General features: G+C 43.2%; 3 protein-coding genes across 3 annotated transcripts; all 3 read left to right on the forward strand.

Annotated features, from left to right (window-relative positions):
* Positions 1–9,991, forward strand: LOC306735795 (inverted formin-2; the record flags this gene model as incomplete). Its single annotated transcript, XM_079217353.1, has 21 exons — positions 1–397; positions 982–1,097; positions 1,313–1,472; positions 2,206–2,239; positions 2,497–2,638; positions 2,859–2,991; positions 3,238–3,810; positions 4,165–4,310; positions 4,411–4,472; positions 4,571–4,673; positions 4,790–4,875; positions 5,491–5,591; positions 5,701–5,771; positions 5,857–5,964; positions 6,051–6,121; positions 6,236–6,356; positions 6,470–6,634; positions 6,910–7,012; positions 7,123–7,275; positions 7,583–8,413; positions 9,481–9,991. The coding sequence occupies 21 exons, from the start codon at positions 1–3 to the stop codon at positions 9,522–9,524; spliced, it is 3,720 nt and encodes a 1,239-aa protein (XP_079073479.1). The 3' UTR covers positions 9,525–9,991.
* Positions 9,992–10,234: 243 nt separating this feature from the next.
* adss1 (adenylosuccinate synthase 1) lies at positions 10,235–14,455 on the forward strand. The gene is made up of 13 exons (XM_079217053.1): positions 10,235–10,468; positions 11,390–11,492; positions 11,586–11,648; positions 11,752–11,802; positions 11,924–11,990; positions 12,099–12,206; positions 12,298–12,379; positions 12,464–12,590; positions 12,698–12,852; positions 13,409–13,533; positions 13,687–13,784; positions 13,881–14,030; positions 14,297–14,455. The coding sequence occupies exons 1-13, from the start codon at positions 10,280–10,282 to the stop codon at positions 14,347–14,349; spliced, it is 1,371 nt and encodes a 456-aa protein (XP_079073179.1). The 5' UTR covers positions 10,235–10,279; the 3' UTR covers positions 14,350–14,455.
* Positions 14,456–14,912: 457 nt separating this feature from the next.
* siva1 (SIVA1, apoptosis-inducing factor) lies at positions 14,913–18,224 on the forward strand. Its single transcript, XM_079217298.1, has 4 exons — positions 14,913–15,062; positions 15,492–15,665; positions 16,897–17,050; positions 18,061–18,224. The coding sequence occupies exons 1-4, from the start codon at positions 14,942–14,944 to the stop codon at positions 18,107–18,109; spliced, it is 498 nt and encodes a 165-aa protein (XP_079073424.1). The 5' UTR covers positions 14,913–14,941; the 3' UTR covers positions 18,110–18,224.
* Positions 18,225–19,280: the final 1,056 nt, after the last annotated feature.

The raw sequence follows: 19,280 nt of genomic DNA on the forward strand, positions 1-19,280 counted from the left end.
ATGTCAGGGAAGTCAGATGGGAAAAAGAAGTGGGCGGCCGTCAGGGGTCGCCTTGGCTCCTCGCAGGACTCCGACACCCAGCAGGAGGCCAACCTGGAGAACGCCGACCCAGAGCTGTGCATCAGACTGCTGCAAGTTCCCACCGTGGTCAACTACTCGGGGCTGAAGCGCCGCCTGGAGGGCAGCGACCAGACATGGATGATCCAGTTCCTGGAGCTGAGTGGGTTGGATCTCCTCCTGGAGGCCCTGGACCGACTTTCGGGTCGGGGATGCTCTCGCATAGCCGATGCCCTCCTGCAGCTCACGTGTGTCAACTGCGTCAAGGCTGTCATGAACTCCTCTACCGGGATCCACTTCATTATCGAGAACGAGGGCTACATTCGGAAGCTCTCCCAAGGTTGACCATACCCTTTATTTTGGGAAAAATCATCACATCTACCACACGTATTTTTCCATATTTAGATATTTAGGTGTTTAAAGACCTGGATGGGTTGTATACACACACACACACACATATATATATTTATATTATGTAACATTTTGAATTAAATAGGTCCTAACGGTACATGACTCACTGTGCTGAGCTGCATTTTACATTATGTACAGAGATGAATCAGTAAGGGTTGCTTCAGGACATTCCTAAAAATGTAGTATCACAGTGAGTGAATATTGATTTCCCCACCTTCAGACAGACAGACAGCGCACACACACACACACACACACACACACACACACACACACACACACACACACACACACACACACACACACACACACACACACACACACACACACTTATCTACAGTGCAACGCATCATCCTCAGAGAGCAAAGTTCAAGTGGAGTTGTTAAATAAAGCATCTTGCTTGAGTCCACACACAAAGGGGGATGAATAGAGATGGAGGCTTTTGCTTTAAGAGAAACCGATGGAAAATATGAGTTCTTGACCTGTACTGATGTGTGTGATGATGATGCTCCGCAGCTTTGGACACTTCCAACACCATGGTGAAGAAGCAGGTGTTTGAGCTACTTGCCGCCCTCAGCATGTTCTCTGCAGACGGACATCGGCTGGCACTGGATGCGCTGGACCACTACAAGGCAAGAAGATGTAGAAGTTCATTTATTCATTTACTTAGTTATTCGAAAAATTAAGCTGTTGTGGGATTGACCTCACGTGATCCCGCGCTCTGAATGATAAGTACTAACGATGCCCTCTAGTGGTGGGTTGCATGCACAAGCGTTGTAATCTCGTGGAATCACAAATGTTCCTCAATGATGTTGATGACTTACACTGACTTTGATTTCCCCTTCAGGGAGTGAAGACGCAGCAGTATCGCTTCAGCGTGATCATGAATGAGCTGCAGGCCACAGATAACGTCCCTTACATGGTGACACTCCTCAGTGTCATCAACGCCCTCATCTTCGGGAGAGATGACCTCCGGCAGAGAGATAAGATGAGAAAGCAGTTTATCGGTAGGTTCTCCATTCGGCTGCTATTTAACAATTAATTGGAAGTCCGGAGTCCCATCATGAGTAAGGTCACGCTGCGGTAAACTGCAACAGTGTCTCCTCTCTGGGCTGAAAGTGAATGCAGAAGGGAAAGCAGGCCATCAGCAGGAGCTCCATTACAAATATGTCTGTCCCTGATATGTCTAAGAATAGGTCTAATGGCCTTATTCTCACTCACATAACGCCTGAGAACTAAGAAAACCTCACGTGTATGAAGCATTGTGTACTCACGCATTTTACACCAATAACAGTGACTTTCAAAGATTTCAGTTTACAGAACATTTCATCACTCTTGCACTGATTAAATCACATTGACCTAATAGGATATTTAATGATTACTCTTTTTTTTATGTCCCGTGGAGTCTGTCCCAGCATATACTGGACAACAGGGTTACTTACCTTTGACTGAACCCAAAGAGGCGTTAAGCACTGAAGATCACCACCGTCAAGATAGTTTGACAAATATCATAGATGCAGCAGCTATATAAACCCTCTGGGAAAAAAAACATTAAAATGCCACCCACCACCTTGGACCAATCAGCCATTTTGTAAGGCCACTCCTCTTGTGTGATTGCTCACCTGTGACTTCCTGCCAATTTCCTCAAAACTAACATGCCACTGTAGAGAGATTAGTGACACATTCTGGAGATACACTTTCGTAAAATACTGATAATTGAGTGTTTTGATGCTCTTGCAGGGCTCCAGTTACTTGATATTCTGCCGAAGTTAAGGTGAGCCTTCTTTCTGTTCTCATTTGATTTGATCAGTTTCTTAGTCTCTAAAGCAGATTTTATGCAACACATTTAGGTAATTTGAAGTATGAAAATATTGAGAGTAAAATGGCTCTTTTAGAAATCTATGTTGCAGTTTGTATTTATAATCGGGCAATAATTTGAGGCCCTTGTCATTGCTTTAAAAAAATGTAAAATTACCTTTTTATATGTGCTGAAGTGTCCCCACCAGTGATCTGTATGAGTGTCTTGTGCAGGGAGCAGGAGGATGAAGACTTGATTATTCAATGTGAGTCTTTTGAAGAGGCAATGGCTGAAGATGAGGAGGAACTGCTGCGGATCTATGGTGGCATTGACATGGGTGATCACCTGGAGGTTTTCACTACGCTCTTTAACAAGGTGTGAGAGCTCACCGTTTGGCTTTTTTATCAACCTCTTCGAACTAAGATAGCCCAATGAAAAAGAGACAGAATGAATCAGTGTTTTGTTACAGTAAAGAAAATGCCTCTTGACATCTCTCTGATTTAAAACAGTTTTTGAGTTTTTCCGGTGCTGGCACATATTATGACACCTGGCAAACTCACTTAATTTGTGCATATGCATGTGTTCTTGTGTGCAGGTGAGCAGCTCTCCAGTCTCCCTCCAGCTGCTGTCCATCCTGCAGACGTTGTTGGCGCTGGGGCCGGGCCGCTCCGATATCTGGCTGGCTCTGGAGGCCATCACTGGCAGAGCCATACTGCTGGCCCAGGACTGTGAGTCAGCACTGAGGCAGCAATACATTCACTTTAGGGCAAGTCTCCGGAGAGGCTAATGGGTAGCTAATGGCCTCCTCTGGTTTTCATGTGGGAAGGGGAGTGATTATCCAGGAAAAAAGATCATCACAATGAAACGGAGGCAGGGTGGCTGGAAGCGTTTGTTTTAGTGCGAGGAGTTTCAAATGGGGTTCATATGTGTTTGTGTTTTTTATTTATTTTTTTTATTTTTTATTTGTGCTCCAGCTAAGATGGAGTCCTGTGAGAAGATCATGCAGCGGCTGACATTCTCCAAACGCAGGAGCTATGAAGGTCACCATGAAGTGGACGGGAAGCTTGTGAAAGTGGATCAGGCCGTGCAGACTGATCTGCATCATCGAGATGAAGAGAAGTCGGAAAAAAGCGTCACATCCTCTCAGAAGCCACTGTGTGCCCCTCCTCCTCCTCCACCGCCTCCTCCTCCTCTACCCCCTGGTATGATGGGGCTCCAACCTTCTATCCAGTGCCCACCTCCGCCCCCACCACCACCACCTCCTCCTCCTCCACTTGGTGGGTTTGGTGGACCCCCACCACCTCCCCCCTTGCCCGGTGGTCCAGGTATGCCACCCCCTCCACCTCCGCCACCTCTATCAGGGATGGGTGGTGGACCACCCCCACCACCTCCCTTACCTGGCATGCCAGCGCCACCTCCTCCTCCCCCAGGCATGATGGAGGCTCGGAGCAGCCAGGCTCTAGGGTGCGCTGCACCCTCAAAGCTAAACCGATGCCCCACCCTGAGGATGAAAAAGCTCAACTGGCAGAAACTCCGCACTGTTACTGGTGAGTTAATCATTCTTTAACAGCAACTTCACAACTACAACCTGTCATTTACGTATGACGGCAGTAAACACTGGCGACTCATGTATATGCTAAGCCGCTATCCGTCAAGATATTATTCACCCCTTCAGGCCATTTCAGAAATGGAACATTATGGGAAATGTGAGTGAAGACATTGGTAGAAGGCCTCTGTATAGAGAATAGTTGATGGGGATGGAACATTAAACAGGAGGATTCCCCTGAGTTTTGAAAAAGAAAACATCACTGTACAAATGTACTTCAGCCACGGTAGGATGTTGACGCAAAAAGGAGCCACACGAGCTCATGACGGGTTCCTCTCTTCCTGCGCTCTCACAGATGGTGACTCCATGTGGTCCTCGGCTCAGAAAGAGCCGCCTCCTCGGGAGCTGGACTACAGCAGTATCGAGCAGCTGTTCTGTCTCCCGGTGACCGAGCACAAAGACAAGGGGGCAGCTGCTCCTGTCAAGAAGGAGGCTAAAGAGGTGCGCTTGGTCAACACTCGACGCTGCTCAGAACAAACACACCTGATTATCAAAGCTGAATAATCAATATGCCTCTCGAACATCTCTTTTTATTCTATAGATAACATTCATTGATCCAAAGAAAAACTTGAATTTGAACATATTCCTGAAGCAGTTCAAATGGTGAGAAATGGGGGGAAAAAAAAATAAAATAATGAAAATGTGTTTTTCTTTTTTAAATGTTTTTTTCCAACTGTGTATTTTTCCTTTTCTCTGTCCAGCAAAAATGAGGAATTTGTAGCCATGATTCAGGCTGGGGACCGTACTAGGTTTGATGTCGAGGTGCTAAAGCAGCTTATTAAGCTCCTACCAGAGAAGCATGAGGTTTGTACTCTTATTCTCCAGCCTTACCTAAAGACGTTTTCGCCCACGTACCGACCATTAAGGGTCCACTTTTGAAATGGCAAACGTCTGAGTCACTGTCTTGTGCTTTCACGTAGATTGAAAATTTGAAGTCCTTCCAAGGAGAGAAAGACAAGTTGGCAAATGTTGATCGCTTCTACACCGCCCTTCTCACTGTGCCATGGTAACCTTTTATTTGTTTTAGGTTTTTTTTAGTCCAAGTCTGTTTTTTCCCTGTGAATTATGTGCATACTTCATACCAGTGGTTCTCAACTGGTCTGGCTCCGGGACCCACTATCACCCCTTAATTACATAGTAAAGGGTCGCGACCCTTTACTATGGAAAATGCTCACTACCAAGATCTTGGCACAGTTTTTGAAAACATCGGGTGTTCTTTGCACTTCGTTTAATGTTGTTTCCCACTTGGATGACATCTTTTAATGTTCCATGAAGCACTGGGACTATATCCTTTGCTGCCAGGGCCTCTCGACGCAAAAAAAACAATGGTGCCGAGTTTTTTTCCTGTCATGCAGGCAGCGGCATCAGTTGTGAATGTTTTATTCAGTAAGATGTTTTAATTTAATTATCCTAAAAACCCAGAGTCTCCCCCCATATCAGGATGGTTTGACCCAACCTGGCACATGTTGCTGAAAACATGGCGGGACAAGTTGAAACCAGAGCTAACAAAAAAACGACACTTGAAGTCCCTTCAAAATAAAATCACAGGATGAAAATCACTGCTTTGTACGTTCATACCTATATGCCTCCTTATTTATTGCTTTCTGGCTCTTTTCTCCAGTTATCAGTTGAGGATTGACTGCATGTTGCTGTGTGAGGAGACTTCATCAGTGTTGGATATGATCAAACCTAAAGTCAAGCTGGTGGAGGAAGCCTGTCAGTGTAAGGAAACCCATAGGCCTTCAGCTATATTCGTATGCATGCAGTTATCATTCTCTCTCTATAAGTTGTATATTATACTCAAATTAACGCCATGTAACAAATCTCCCAGCTCTCAGAACGAGCACTCTCATGCCCATTTTCTGCAGGCTCATCCTTGACGTTGGGAATTTTCTCAACTATGTAAGAACCTCTTCTGTCTCATATATTTTACTTTAAGCTGACATTTAGACAGAGCTTGCATTTTTAATCATCATTCCACTTTCAGGGAAGTCACACAGGGAACGCTGAGGGTTTCAAGATCAGCTCTCTGCTCAAGCTCACAGAGACCAAGGCCAACAAGAGCCGCATCACGCTGCTTCATCACCTCCTGGAGGTACACAAAGTGGCTCACAGCTGCCATAACTTCCCCCCCTCTCAGTTATGAACCTGTTTAATTACTTAAGTACTTGTTTTGCAAAGGAAGCAGACATGAACCACCCAGAGCTGTTGGCGCTGCCGGATGATATAGAGATCTGTGAAAAGGCAGCAGGGTATAGAAACCTTTTCACATCTACTTTTGCTCATATGCTTGATTATACTTAAATTGCTTCTCGGTGGCTTTGTGACTATTCTCATAATAAATTGTTTTAAACTTTGTCCTCCAGAGTTAATGTGGACTCCGTTCAGTCAGAAGCCAGTGCCTTACTAAAACGACTGAATGAGACGGCCAAGAAGGTCTCCAACTCTGTCGAAGATTTGAAGGAGCAATATGAAAAAGTTCTCCAGGTAACGCCATCGTCTCCGTTTTGCCTACACATGGAGCCAACATGTGATGGCTCAATACTCCGTTTTTGAAACTGGATCCAAATCCCAAATGCCTCCCATTTTCTCTGCTGCAGGAAAGTCTGGAGGCATGTCGGGCTTTATGTGAAAGGCTCGCTGCAGTGGAGAAGCAGAAGAGTGAGCTGGCTGTTTACTTGTGTGAAGATGCCGATCAGCTGTCCCTTGAGGATCTCTTCGGAACCATCAGGACTTTCCGAGGACTTTTCATCAAGTCTCTGAAGGTCAGGGAGGATACTTTGTTTACGTTAGTTGTTACATGACTTTCCCTAGGATTGTCTATTTTATTGTGTAGTTTTAAATGTACAACTTCTATACCACTTGCATGCTGCGCCGTTTGTGAAATATGATGTGTCTTTTCTATGGAACATCGGTATTATTATCTACTGTGGCAAAACTGGAAAATGTTGCTTTGTCTCTTCCTGAATCATACAAAAATAAATTGCCACGTACATTTTGTACTTGGCAGTGAGTAACGTCTTTACTTTCATGATAACAGGAAAACAAAACCAGAAGTGAGCTGGCAGCCAAGGCTGAGAAGAGGAAGAGGCAGCTGGCAGAGGAAGAGTCCAAGAGACAGAAGGGAGAGAATGGGAAAATTAGTAAGTTGTGAACGGCCCTCCTTTTGTTCACTGTGCCCTAGAAATTCCGAACCAAGATGGCATTTGAAGTGTGTGTGTATTTTAAGCCCAGTTACCTTTTCTGTTGCCAGTCAAGAAAGGCTTCGTGCCGAAGGACGACGGCTGCATCATCGACCACCTCTTGGCGGATATCAGGAAAGGTTTCAGCCTCAGAAAGACCAGGCCAAGGTGCGATTCGGAAAGCCTCCCTTCTAGTGAAAAGCGTAGGGATACCTGCCCGTCTGGTAAGGACAAGAGACCGTGGCCTCCATCCGCAGTTCCTAGCTGCGCTCCTGAGCCACTTAATTGCGAGCCACAACACTGCTTTGCTGCTTTATCTCGGCTATTTTATGTGTGCCTAAACACCACTGCCACCATAAGCTAGCTCCATCACTTAGTTGCTTTGTCACGCTGTTTTAGCATTTGTTTGCATGGAGAGCATTTTCTTTTCATGCAGCTTTGCTCACTGTGAAATATCAATCCATTTGTAAGATGATAGTGGTCTAAATGTATACACCTTCAGCATCAACACTACCTGCTTCTCCCCCTCAGGACCAAGTGTGAAGCCTGTAAACGAAAAAGCTGGAGAAGTGGCCGCCGTTTCCTCTCCCACCAAACCTCAGACAGAGGATCACCAGTCCAGCACAAGCGAAGTGAACGGCTTCATCAGCCCATCAGAAAAGGCTCCCCAGAACGGACAAGGTGTACTTCTCAAGGCACTCCCAAGAGAAGCAGCCACGATAATGCAGGCACACCTAGAAAGTCCTGCATCGCTGCAGGAGGGGCAACACCCACATACACCTGTAGTATCACCACCAGATACAACACGACCTCAACCTCGGGTTGAAACGGAACATCCACCATGCCTCCCCACAAATGGCTTTTCGTTGGCTTCAACTGAGACGAGCATCCTCAGCCCATCTTCCCTCTCAGATTCCGACCTCCTAGAAGCCGAGTTCGATGGCACCTCCAGCCTGGTATCTGAGAAACTGATGCCTGAGAAGCCAGCGGACATTAGCGTTAATGTCCAGATAAAGGAAAGTCCTTTACCTAATGCAGACAATGTGACACGGCGCAGGGAGGGCACTATAATGGAAGACGGGAAAGGTGAAACTAGTCATAAAATAAGCCGTTTAGCAGAGAATGTTGAACAAGAGACGGGTCGAGACGAGTGGAAATGCATTATTGTTAAATCATCCGAGACTACGCTCAGTGAGGGCATCAAGGGGTGCGATGTCCCAGATGGACTGGAATCGGATGATCTGCCATCAGTGTCTGAAGCGGTGTCTGAAGCGGTGCCTGAAGCGGTGCCTGCATCCCTTAAGCCCGAACCAAAGAGACAGTGGAGCATCTTTAAACGAAACAAAAAGAAGAGTCACCAAGGTAACATATCCATTCACTTGAATAAAGATCATGTTTGGAATGATAGTCTCTTGATGTGTCGTAAATGGAAATTAGTGGTTTGGTTTTTACTACATTTAACATTTTATACTATATATTTTGCATGACTACGTGTATTTTAAGAGTGGTTGTTGTGTGCACATTTTGATTTGCTGACTTTTTTTTAAATTTTTATATATTGAATGGATTTGAATCTCTGAACAGTTTGTTTGAATGCTCTGCTCTCGTTCTGACTTTCTGAAACACAAGGTAACAGTGGGAAAGGACACACTAAACATAAAAAAGGCTGTGTATTGCAGTGAGGTAGGTCAAATCAATGGGATGGCAAACTGTAAGCAGGAACCTCATCCTAATGAACTCCATCACCGTCAAAGCGTTGTCCCAAGTAACACGTCATTTGTTGGTCTAACTGAATTCTGGATTTCATTTGTCTCTGTTGTTCAGCTTTTAACACTCGCTCTCTCTTTAAAACTTTTTCCAACTCTGTTATGAGGACAAAAATATTAACACCATTGCCCAAAAAGCACGGGTCTTTCGGTGATTTTAATGTGGGTCAAACCTGGGAAAACTAACCCTAAATGTGCCCTTATGTACAGCAATTAATCCTCTGGAATCAGTGGTTAATGATCTCGCATCACTTTTCTGATCTCAAGCCTTGCCGTTTGTGAAGTCATCATGGACCTAGTTATTTCATGAAAGCTGCCACTTTTGTGTCCTTCCTTCCATATTTTTTTGTCCATTACCCAAATCTGCAACTGGGACTGTTCAACATACTAACGCAGTCTGGTGTGCTTCCTGTAAACTGTGCTTTAATCTGTTTGATGAAAGCTGATGTATGTGATGTAAATGCATTAAAACCATTTTTACCACAAAAATAAGTTTACATTTTAAAGCCAATCTAGTCATGCCTGCAAGCGAATAGATTTCACAATGTGAAGGGCAATTAAATGAATAGACTTATCCACATGGAAATATAAAAAACTTTAAAGTGTATTAATATTTTATTTGGTTTTTTTTTTCTATATTAATTTTAGTCTTTGTTCCCGTAGGTGACTCCAGAAAAAGGAAAACAAGAAGAAAAGGAAAATGGTAATTTCACACGGGATGAGTGGAAAGGATTCCCATTTATTTAGTGAGCATTGACTCCTTCAAGAGGACGCAGAAGTCTTCCTCTTGCAATTGTTTGATTTGACCAAGAAGAGTAAACATCTGCGGCTGAGTGGATGTCAACATGTCACTTTATGTAAATCAGTTGTCGTTTGTGTGTGTATGAGTGGTTTGAATTCAGAACTATTTCAAACAAGTTAAATATGCTTTGTTTTGTATAACTGTTGTAATATGCAGTAAATGTGTTTTTTGCTAATTGCTCTTTTACTTTCAGCATTAAGGACGATGCAGTGTTGTTGGTTCAAGATATTTAATTAACTCTTCAAAACTAAAATTGTTTATTTCTTTATATATTACCCAGATGATATTTAACAGGGACTTGTAAGAAAAGCATCAAATGGATAGTAACTTTTAATGTTTAATATATTTTAATAAAATGGAATTTAGTGTTCAGCTGTTTGTTTTGAATCAACCAACTCACCACGTTGAAAAGCTCTGATTGCTGCATACAACACACGTTATAAATGCCTTTAATCCATCGCCATTCATCCCCGTGCGTGCTGCGTAAAGGTTATTTTCTCGTTGCGCTCACAGCCCTGGAGACAAGTTGCCCGAACACATGCGACGCGCTTCTGTGCGTCTGGCTCTGACATCATCGGCTATGAAGTTACAGATATGGCAATGCCTCTCTTGGAGACCGCTTAGTCTTCTTGAGACGGGCAGGCTCACGCCACCACCATCATGTCACTCACCTGGTCTGCGAAAGACCACAAAAACATGAGTCAACCCGCCGCGACCGGGCAGAAGCGATCGCGCAACGACACGGGGAACAAAGTGTCGGTGGTGCTCGGTGCGCAATGGGGAGACGAGGGCAAAGGGAAAGTCGTCGACTTGCTGGCGACTGAAGCTGACGTTGTCTGCAGATGCCAGGTAAATGTTCGCGTTCGTGATTTCAGAAGAGCATTCGTATGATGTGTCTCTGTTATTGCCTAATGATATGTGTTTCCCCCTCGGAATTCATAACGAAATCTGACAAAACCTGTGCAGAATGTTAACACGCAACAGGTGCTCGGAGGGAAAACACTTGCACCTCCATTTGGGAAATGCTCAAGAGAATATCGTAAATAGCTGGGAAACCTTTTTTTCTCTGTTACAGTTGACCATGTTGTGAATGTACTGTGGTTCCATAACTGCACCGAAGGGTTACAATTATGGACTAAGAGAATTGTGTCCATTAAACTCAAATTGCACAACATTTTAAAAACTCCAAATGTCCTCACTAACAATTTCAGGAAGAGGCAAGTGCAACTTGCTCGCCTGATTATTCTCTTAATTATCGCATGCATCTCTAAACCTAGTGTGAAGGTGATCACAAAGAGATTACATTTGAGATGCATTGAATTCATAATAAAAACGACTCCATATAGGTCAGTCGCTCTTCACTCGTATAGGACACGTAACACTGGTCAGATATCAGAGGTCACTCCAGCAACGGGGCACACAGTGAAACCTGCCAACAGTTGCTGTGTTGTACTCTCTCCACTGACAGGACTAGCACCCTGTGTTCTGGAGGCTTGAGAGCCCCACCCACTGGGCTAGCGAGAGGTCACATTCTCAGGGAGGCTTGATATGTGAGAAGGCCAGGACTTAACCAGGGCCGGACAGAGTGGTGGCTCCACCAGCACCAGCCAAGTCTGTTAAAATAGGTGCTGGAGAGGCTCAGTGGATTGGGAAAACGGTGGCTTATCACCGTCTCACGAGAATATAACGAGACGTGTTTGATAATATCATCATTAAAACGAGACAGGAGGAACTATCGCCTCATAATGTGTGCCCTGCTTTGATTCACAGGGGGGCAACAATGCAGGACACACAGTGGTAGTGGATGGCAAGGAGTACGACTTCCACCTTCTCCCAAGTGGAATCATCAACTCCAAAAGCATCTCCCTCATCGGTAAAGGCTTAAACGTTCAGCTGTATTGAGACGGCATGGTCACGAATATTAGTGCAGTTGCGACTACATATTCCTCTTCCTCTGCTCGTGTAGGCAATGGAGTGGTCATACATCTACCTGGCCTGTTTGAAGAAGGCGATAAAAATGAGAAGAAAGGTATTTTAAGAGAACAAAATACCCTTTACACACAATGCACAAGTGTAAATTAGAATTAGGATTAGTGTATACTCACATATATGTCATTTTATTCTTTGACCAGGTCTGAAAGGCTGGGAGAAGAGACTAATTGTCTCCGACAGAGCTCACCTTGGTATGTACAGTACATTATATTGCTTAGAGTGATTTACTTTACTCAAATAAGTACAGCCTGAATAAATCATCAAGCAATCACTTTTTAAGGGCGTGAGGCCTTGTTTGCTGTCTCTCTGCAGTGTTTGATTTCCACCAGGTTGTCGATGGTTTACAGGAGTCTGAAAGGCAAGCACAAGAAGGAAAGAAGTAAGGATAGCGGAGGACAGACCTGCCAACATTTTACACTTTAGTCAGTACAAATCTATTTGGATTCCATGTATTATTTGACATCCCTCTCTTTGGCTTGTGCTTCAGCATTGGAACAACCAAGAAAGGCATTGGACCCGCATACTCCAGCAAAGCGTCTCGCACCGGCCTCCGTGTATGCGACCTCCTGGGTGACTTTAAGGACTTCTCTATGAGGTAGGGATCGTATTAATGTGCCAAACACCACGACTAATACTGAGATGAACAGTTGTGGCATGATTCGCGATTTCCTTTCCTTTCCTTTCAGATTCAAGAACCTTGTCCGCCAGCATCAGTCCATGTACCCAGCCTTGACAGTTGACGTTGAGGACCAATTGAAAAAACTCAAAGTAACTTGACTATTATGAAAGTGGTGGATTATTGCCATTCCCAACATCAATAAATCATGTTTTTGTTTTCCTTGTTTTGTGCAGGAATACGCTGAGAGATTGCGGCCGATGGTGAGAGACGGGGTCTATTACATGTATGAAGCTCTTCATGGATCTCCAAAGAAAATTTTGGTGGAAGGGGCCAATGCTGCTCTCCTTGACATTGACTTTGGTAGAGATTTTGATTTATAATATATACAGTATATGTGTGTGGCTGTTTTTTTGTGGATCTTGGAGGGAGTCAGTGACATAGACCTATCTTTTTTTTTTTCTCTTAAGGCACATATCCTTTTGTGACATCATCAAACTGCACTGTGGGCGGGGCATGCACTGGTCTTGGCATCCCTCCGCTGAATATCGGCGATGTGTTTGGTGTATCAAAGGCCTACACTACCAGAGTGGGGATCGGAGCCTTCCCCACAGAACAACTCAATGTAAGACCGTGATGTTACCTCAGGAAATCAGTGAGCTTACTGGGACGCTGTCACATGTCCTTGCTTTCGTGGCCTTCGTATTGTCCGAAGAAGAAACCCATGACATGTTGTGTAATTAACTGATATTGAGCTTCGCATGTACAGTTTAAATGTGATCATGTGGCTGACACACAAGCTGCAGGGCTGGTGGAGGGAGGGAGGGTGGGATGGGGGTTCTCTGGCTGAGTGCAGCTGTCAAATTTTGTGAGACACGGGTTCAATCGCTCTTCACTTCTTATGCAGGTCACATGTTTACAGAGATAAATTTAGGGCCAGAGTCCGTGTTCAGGATATATTTACTGTGTGAGCTGGGGTTATGTTTCCTGTCACAGGAGCTAAAAATATGGACATAGGAGGTCAAGATGTTAAAACCTAATCCCCCCCAGTCCATTTGATGTTTTATTGTACTCAGCTGTGTTTTCACATTTTTAGGTTTCTGTGGAATTATTAAATGCCTAACATCATTCAGTTCATGAATAATAAAATAACATATAGGGCTGTTTCCCCCTGTTTACAGGCAGTAGGAGAGCTGCTGCAGACGAGGGGTCATGAGGTGGGAGTAACCACAGGAAGGAAGCGACGTTGCGGCTGGTTGGATCTTGTCATCGTGAGATACGCTCACATGATTAATGGCTTCACCGGGTGAGTGGCTAGAACGGTTTAAGCAAATCATCAGGTGTTTTGTGATCATTTAAATCATGAAGGAAGCCTTCTTTTTTTTATAACATCACATTATAATAATGACTAACGGCACATGTTAAACAGTTCTCTTATGACATGTCACCTGTCCAACAGCATTGCTTTGACAAAACTTGACATTCTGGATGTGATGGATGAAATTAAAGTCGGGATCGCCTACAAAGTCAATGGAAAAAGAATTCCCCATTTCCCAGGTAATTTAACAGAAGAAACCACACGTAGGATAAATATAATAAACCCATTCTGTTTTCATTTAGAGAGTGGTAATAATGTTTTGCTTTCAATAATAGCCAACATGGACGTTTTGCACAAAGTGGAGGTTGAGTATGAGACCTTCCCCGGTTGGAAGACGGACACGTCTGCAGCGAGGAAGTGGAACGACCTCCCAGCCAAAGCACAAAACTACATCCACTTCATTGAGAACCACATTGGAGTTCCCAGTATGTTTGACACAAAATAACAAACGTACAAATCTCAAGTTTTACTTTGCAGAGCACACAAACAAATAGAAAATATAGCAGAAAACTATTATCAACACTTCCCATGAAGGCCTCCAAATCAAAATACAGAAGTAGTGCAGAAACTGCATGACATCCTTTAGGTGGCACTGTTGCACAAAAATAGCCTTTTCCAATGTGGTTTATTATGATTTCTACAGTTTTGTTAACTTTTCTAATCTGTCTCTGTATTTCTTTGTCTCTTTTAGTCAAGTGGATTGGTGTTGGAAAGTCCAGGGAGTGTATGATCCAGATGTTCTAAAGGGAAACCTGTACCTCCTCTTGATAGGAGCACAGAGGATGTGGCATCTTTCCATTATCTAAACTGATTTTCTCCTCATTAGTTAATAAACAAAACATCTATGTTACTTTTGAGCAGTGTTGTTGTTTGTTTAGTTTCAAACAGTCTTGTTATTTTATTTAAAAAAAATGTTAGATTTAATTATAGGGTATGCTTCAATGTGTTGGTCGTATCACCAATTAAACCAGCACAAATCTTATTAATTAATTAAGAGAAATAAATATCAACCATTCATTTAAGTCACGCCAATATGATGAATTTGATTGCTGAAACAGTTTTTCTTTCTGTCTTTGGTTGTATTCACGCTTTGCCCATTTACTCCACCAATATCCAGTTTTTCATTTCTGGAATTGAAAAGATAAAATGCAAAATTAACGGCAACCCATGAGGGCAGCGCCGCGCCAAAGATCACGTGGCAGAAGAATCGTTGTTGGATTGGCTCTGAGCTTTCACGTGACAATAAAGGTCGTGTGTGATTGGTTCGTTGGCAGTCTCCGTTGCAGTTTTGCCGCACCAGTTTGTTGTACAACGTCTGGAGTTATTTGTAGAGAAAATGCCGAAACGAGCTTGTCCTTTTCCGGAAACCTTCTCCTCTCAATATAAAATACATGTCGGACAACAGGAGCTGAATAACTATAGCGTGTTTGGGAACAAATACCGGCAAGAAATATACGGTAAGTGGATGTTAGCGGGTTTATCGCTGCGTTGCGCTGTTAGCTCAAGCTAGCGTCGCTGTTACGTAAATTGAGTTGTTTGTTTACGTAGCAGAAATCACGCAGTTACATCGTTCGCTACAACTATAAAACAGTCGCGTTGCTCACTTTTTGTGCATTTGTTCATGTTCCTATGACGAATAGGCGTGTACGTGTCATGTAACTGCATTAGTTGGGCATGTTGACATTAAACACAGTAGTACGGTGAGTAACGTTGTAGCGACGGCTAGCTAGCTAAGTAAGATGGCCATGGTTTTAGCTTTAGTTACGGCCAGCTGGCCTCTGAACGACCACAACACAGTCCCACTCGTAAACATCAGCTTCTTGGGCGCCTCAGCGGAGTTAATCACGTGTCTTTTCACTTAACAGTGGGTAACTTTTTTTTCACAGCAAAGACTAAGAACTTGCTCTTCAACGGTGCCACGGTTGTGATGAGCAAAATATGGACTGGAGAGGAGAGGTCCGCTGGACAAGCGGAGACTCCTGCATGCAGCCAGTCCCTGCTGAGAGGACAGACTCTGATTGGACATGACGGGAGACTGACGAGAGCCAACGCTGCACAAGGTGAGCCCAAACTGACGGCCAGGGGAATGACGACACTGAAGGATAGCGTGACAAATCTATTCTGATGTGTCGAATAAGAGGATTTTATCATGTTTCTCAAACTCCATCAGCCATTCGTGTGCCCTGCCAACACTCTTCCTTAACCACAGGACACATTTGGGCGAGATCCACAGTCTGTGACGGGCCAGCCGGTAGTCACTGACACAGAAAACCTTCAATAGTAGTAGACAAACATGGGATTGATCTTAATGAAATACTGATATTTGAAAGGTTATCAGTGATCCATCCCTTATACATGCTTCAAGTTGGTGCAAGGCCATCTGAAAACTGTGACAAAAAAAAAAAAAGCCTACACACTTACTCCATGTCACTAAAGTTAAGACTTGGATCTTCTATAAGTCACAATCCCAAAAAAGTTTCCAAAGTTCACCTGAAGCTAATATGAGGCTTCAGCTTATCTACACTTCAGATATTACATACATAACTTGCATTTTTGCATTCTCCTATTGTTTGTTTATTTACATCTCTTAATATACACATGCATTCTTTTCTTTCATCCCAGCTATTTTTATTAGTATTATTATTGTATATATCTTTCATGCCTGCTGTTTTGATATCTTATTTTCTGTCTGTAAATTGCTGCTACTCAACACCAAATTTCCCCTTGGGGATTAATAAAGTGTTTATATTCATTCAGCTGCATGAATATCTTACAGTATTTTAAGTAAAAAAGTTCAAACTGTTACTACCCCTCCAACACAACTCTGCACAGAAACACTGATTGGGGAAGCATAAGGGGTCATTTAATACTAAAGTAACTGTAAACAAACTTTATTTGGATCTATTTGTGGACAGTATCACAGGAAAGAGAAACGATTGCCCCAAAACTGTTCCTATTCAAAGAAAGGTGCATGTTTTTCTAGTCTTATCTTTTATTGATGTCGTTGTATTTCCTTGTTTTACTGGGTTACATGTTTACGTGCATAATAATGAGGACCGCAAAACACATGTTTTTATTTTCATTTAAATTTATAACTGGACCAAATAAGGATAACTTATTGTGTGCACAGCAGAAGTTATTTGACTCAAGAGGCTAAAAGCTCATGGTTAATTCAGTTCATGCTTTTCGCCAGCAGATGTCAGGCTTGTGTCACAGATTTGATGCTCATTTTGGTTACTTTTCTTGTGTTAAATGCTCATCCAGCCTGCTGTATGTGTGCTTTGATTCTAGGTTCATCAGTGGCTCTTACATGCTGCTGTGTGTGTCAGAAAAGCCAGGGGTCCAGGACACCATGCTCCCAATGTGACCGCCTAGCCTGTCCTTCCTGCACACGACAGTGCTCTTGCTGCTCCAGCCTCTGCTGCTCTGTCTGCACCATCATGGAGTAAGGATTTGACGTATTAATGCATAGATATATTTACAAGCTTTCAATATCAGCCATGGTTGGAGTTAACAAGCAGTCTCTGCACTCCTTACACAGTTTATGACAAATTGTGACTGGTGTTTTGTTTATTTACATCTTTTTCTAATTGGTATAGAATTTATATTTTAAAAACTAGACGGGTCCGTAAGTCTCTGCTCTTTTCTGCAGTTGCATTTGTGTTATGATTCATTAAAATGCAATACCTACAAATATTGACATTTCAGGGCATCCTGAGCTGGAATCCAGCTCCAGTGTTTGTTTTTTCTTGTCCTAGCTTCAAAGATCCTATTAAACAGTCTGTTCAGGCCGAGGTTAATTAGGTTTCACTTAGAAAATCAATTGCTTCGGCATTAAAGACATGTTTATATGAGGTGTGGGGTGCAGCTGTTTCTCATCTGTTTGTGAAAGACATTCCTCTTCTGCTCGTACTATGAGTGAAGACTGCAGTACTGAAGGGCTGTGTGCATCAATGTCACTGGACCAAAACAGTCCTGTAAACTTATTGTACATGACAAAATGAGATGGTTAAATAACTTGTAGACGGGCAAAGACTATCACTCAACTCAACCCAGATCCTTGTTGGGCTCTAATCAGTTTAAGCACAGCTCTTATAGGGGATTTTCTGGGTGTTAAGACATCAAAAAGCAACAGAGGCCGGAAGGACTTTTACAGCCACCGTACAAGCCAACATGGGGAGTTTGCAGATTTGATGCTTTAAAGAAATCTAAGAACTTTTGGTGGGGAAAATGGCAATCTGTTAAAGAACATTTTATATTCATGTTGGCTGAGCAGGATCCCCCATAGTTGCCTAAAGTTTTCCATTTGTGTAGCGAAGTTGGTAGAGCAGGTTAGCCGGTATTAAGAGTTGGTGCTTTTAAAAACATTTTACAACAAAAATAATAATTTGAACGATGAGAAAAATATGAGTCTTTCATTAAAGTGTTCACCATTGTAATTTCTGTGTTCCACAGTTACAGCGGGCAATACGATGAAGTTCTGTGCTGCAGTTGTTCTACGTAAAGGAAGACCGACAGAGGGATCAGGAGTTTATACGTAGTTGCCACACATGATATTTCTAAGACTGAATTTTATACCTTTTTTCTTTGTTCTCCAAATGTTTTCCTGTGTATATTGTGTTCCTAAAGTATCTGAAATAAACTTTTACATTTTTGTATACAGTTAAATGTTGTGATTCATTGTCTCTTCAGTGCCTCTTTAAGTCACAGAATGTATTTTGATTAAAGGAGCAGTGTAATTTATGAATAATAGGCTCTTGAATAATGCAGGACTCAAAATTGGATGTCTGAACAAAAAAATCAGCCAATTAGCTAAAAGGTTATCCAGCCGTCTTCATGTGCTGTAGATGCATCAGCAGGTGGCAGCACACCTCAAGGACTCTGCTGAGGGATGAGTTCCTTTCAGCCGGGGTCATGGTAATAATACACAAACCCTGCTTCCTCGCTGCTGAACACATTCATCTCGGTATGCTAAAGAAGCACATTTTCAGCCTTTTAGTTGAAGTATGGAAGTTTTATCTTGGCAATGGATATGGCATTCCAGACTGTCTGGACTGACCTTGAGGATCTGCAATCAAATATATTTATTAAAACAAGAAGACCCAGAGGTTGAACAGAACCGGGGCTTTGCGGCAGCAGACTGTTTGGCTGCAATTATCCTTCTTGGACATGACCTTGATGGTGCAGTCATCACTTTCTCTTGGCTGAGGCTCGTCACTGATGATGACTGGTTTCAGGGTCAGGTATTCTACACTGAGTAATTGTTCTTGGTGGCAGAAGTCCTGAACACTACCTTTTTATAGACATCAATCACGTGAGATGGTGTTAGATATTGGCGTGGATGAGTGCACTTCCTGGAGCTCATTGCAAGCGTGCCTCTGAGCTGTTGAGTCACATCCCCTGCTCAGCAGGCCTGTTGTGGCGCCAGTCTTTGGGGAGCTCTGCAGTTGGTGTTGGAGGGCACCGCTTGATTTCCGGCTGAACGAACGGACAGCTGCTTGCAAGCAGGGAGTCAAGTTGTCTGCACATTTCTTGATGAGGCTTTAAGAAACTGAGGTGGACATAAACCACTTTTTATTTGCTTTTATTGATGATATAACAATCATGGACTCAGGTAATCGTAATGGTTTTATGTGAAACCTTTAGTCAACTGGCAAAATTAAGGGTTTGAGTAA

This window comes from Taurulus bubalis (assembly GCF_910589615.1).
Source record: "Taurulus bubalis genome assembly, chromosome: 4".
In the NCBI taxonomy this organism is placed as follows: Eukaryota; Metazoa; Chordata; class Actinopteri; order Perciformes; family Cottidae; genus Taurulus; species Taurulus bubalis.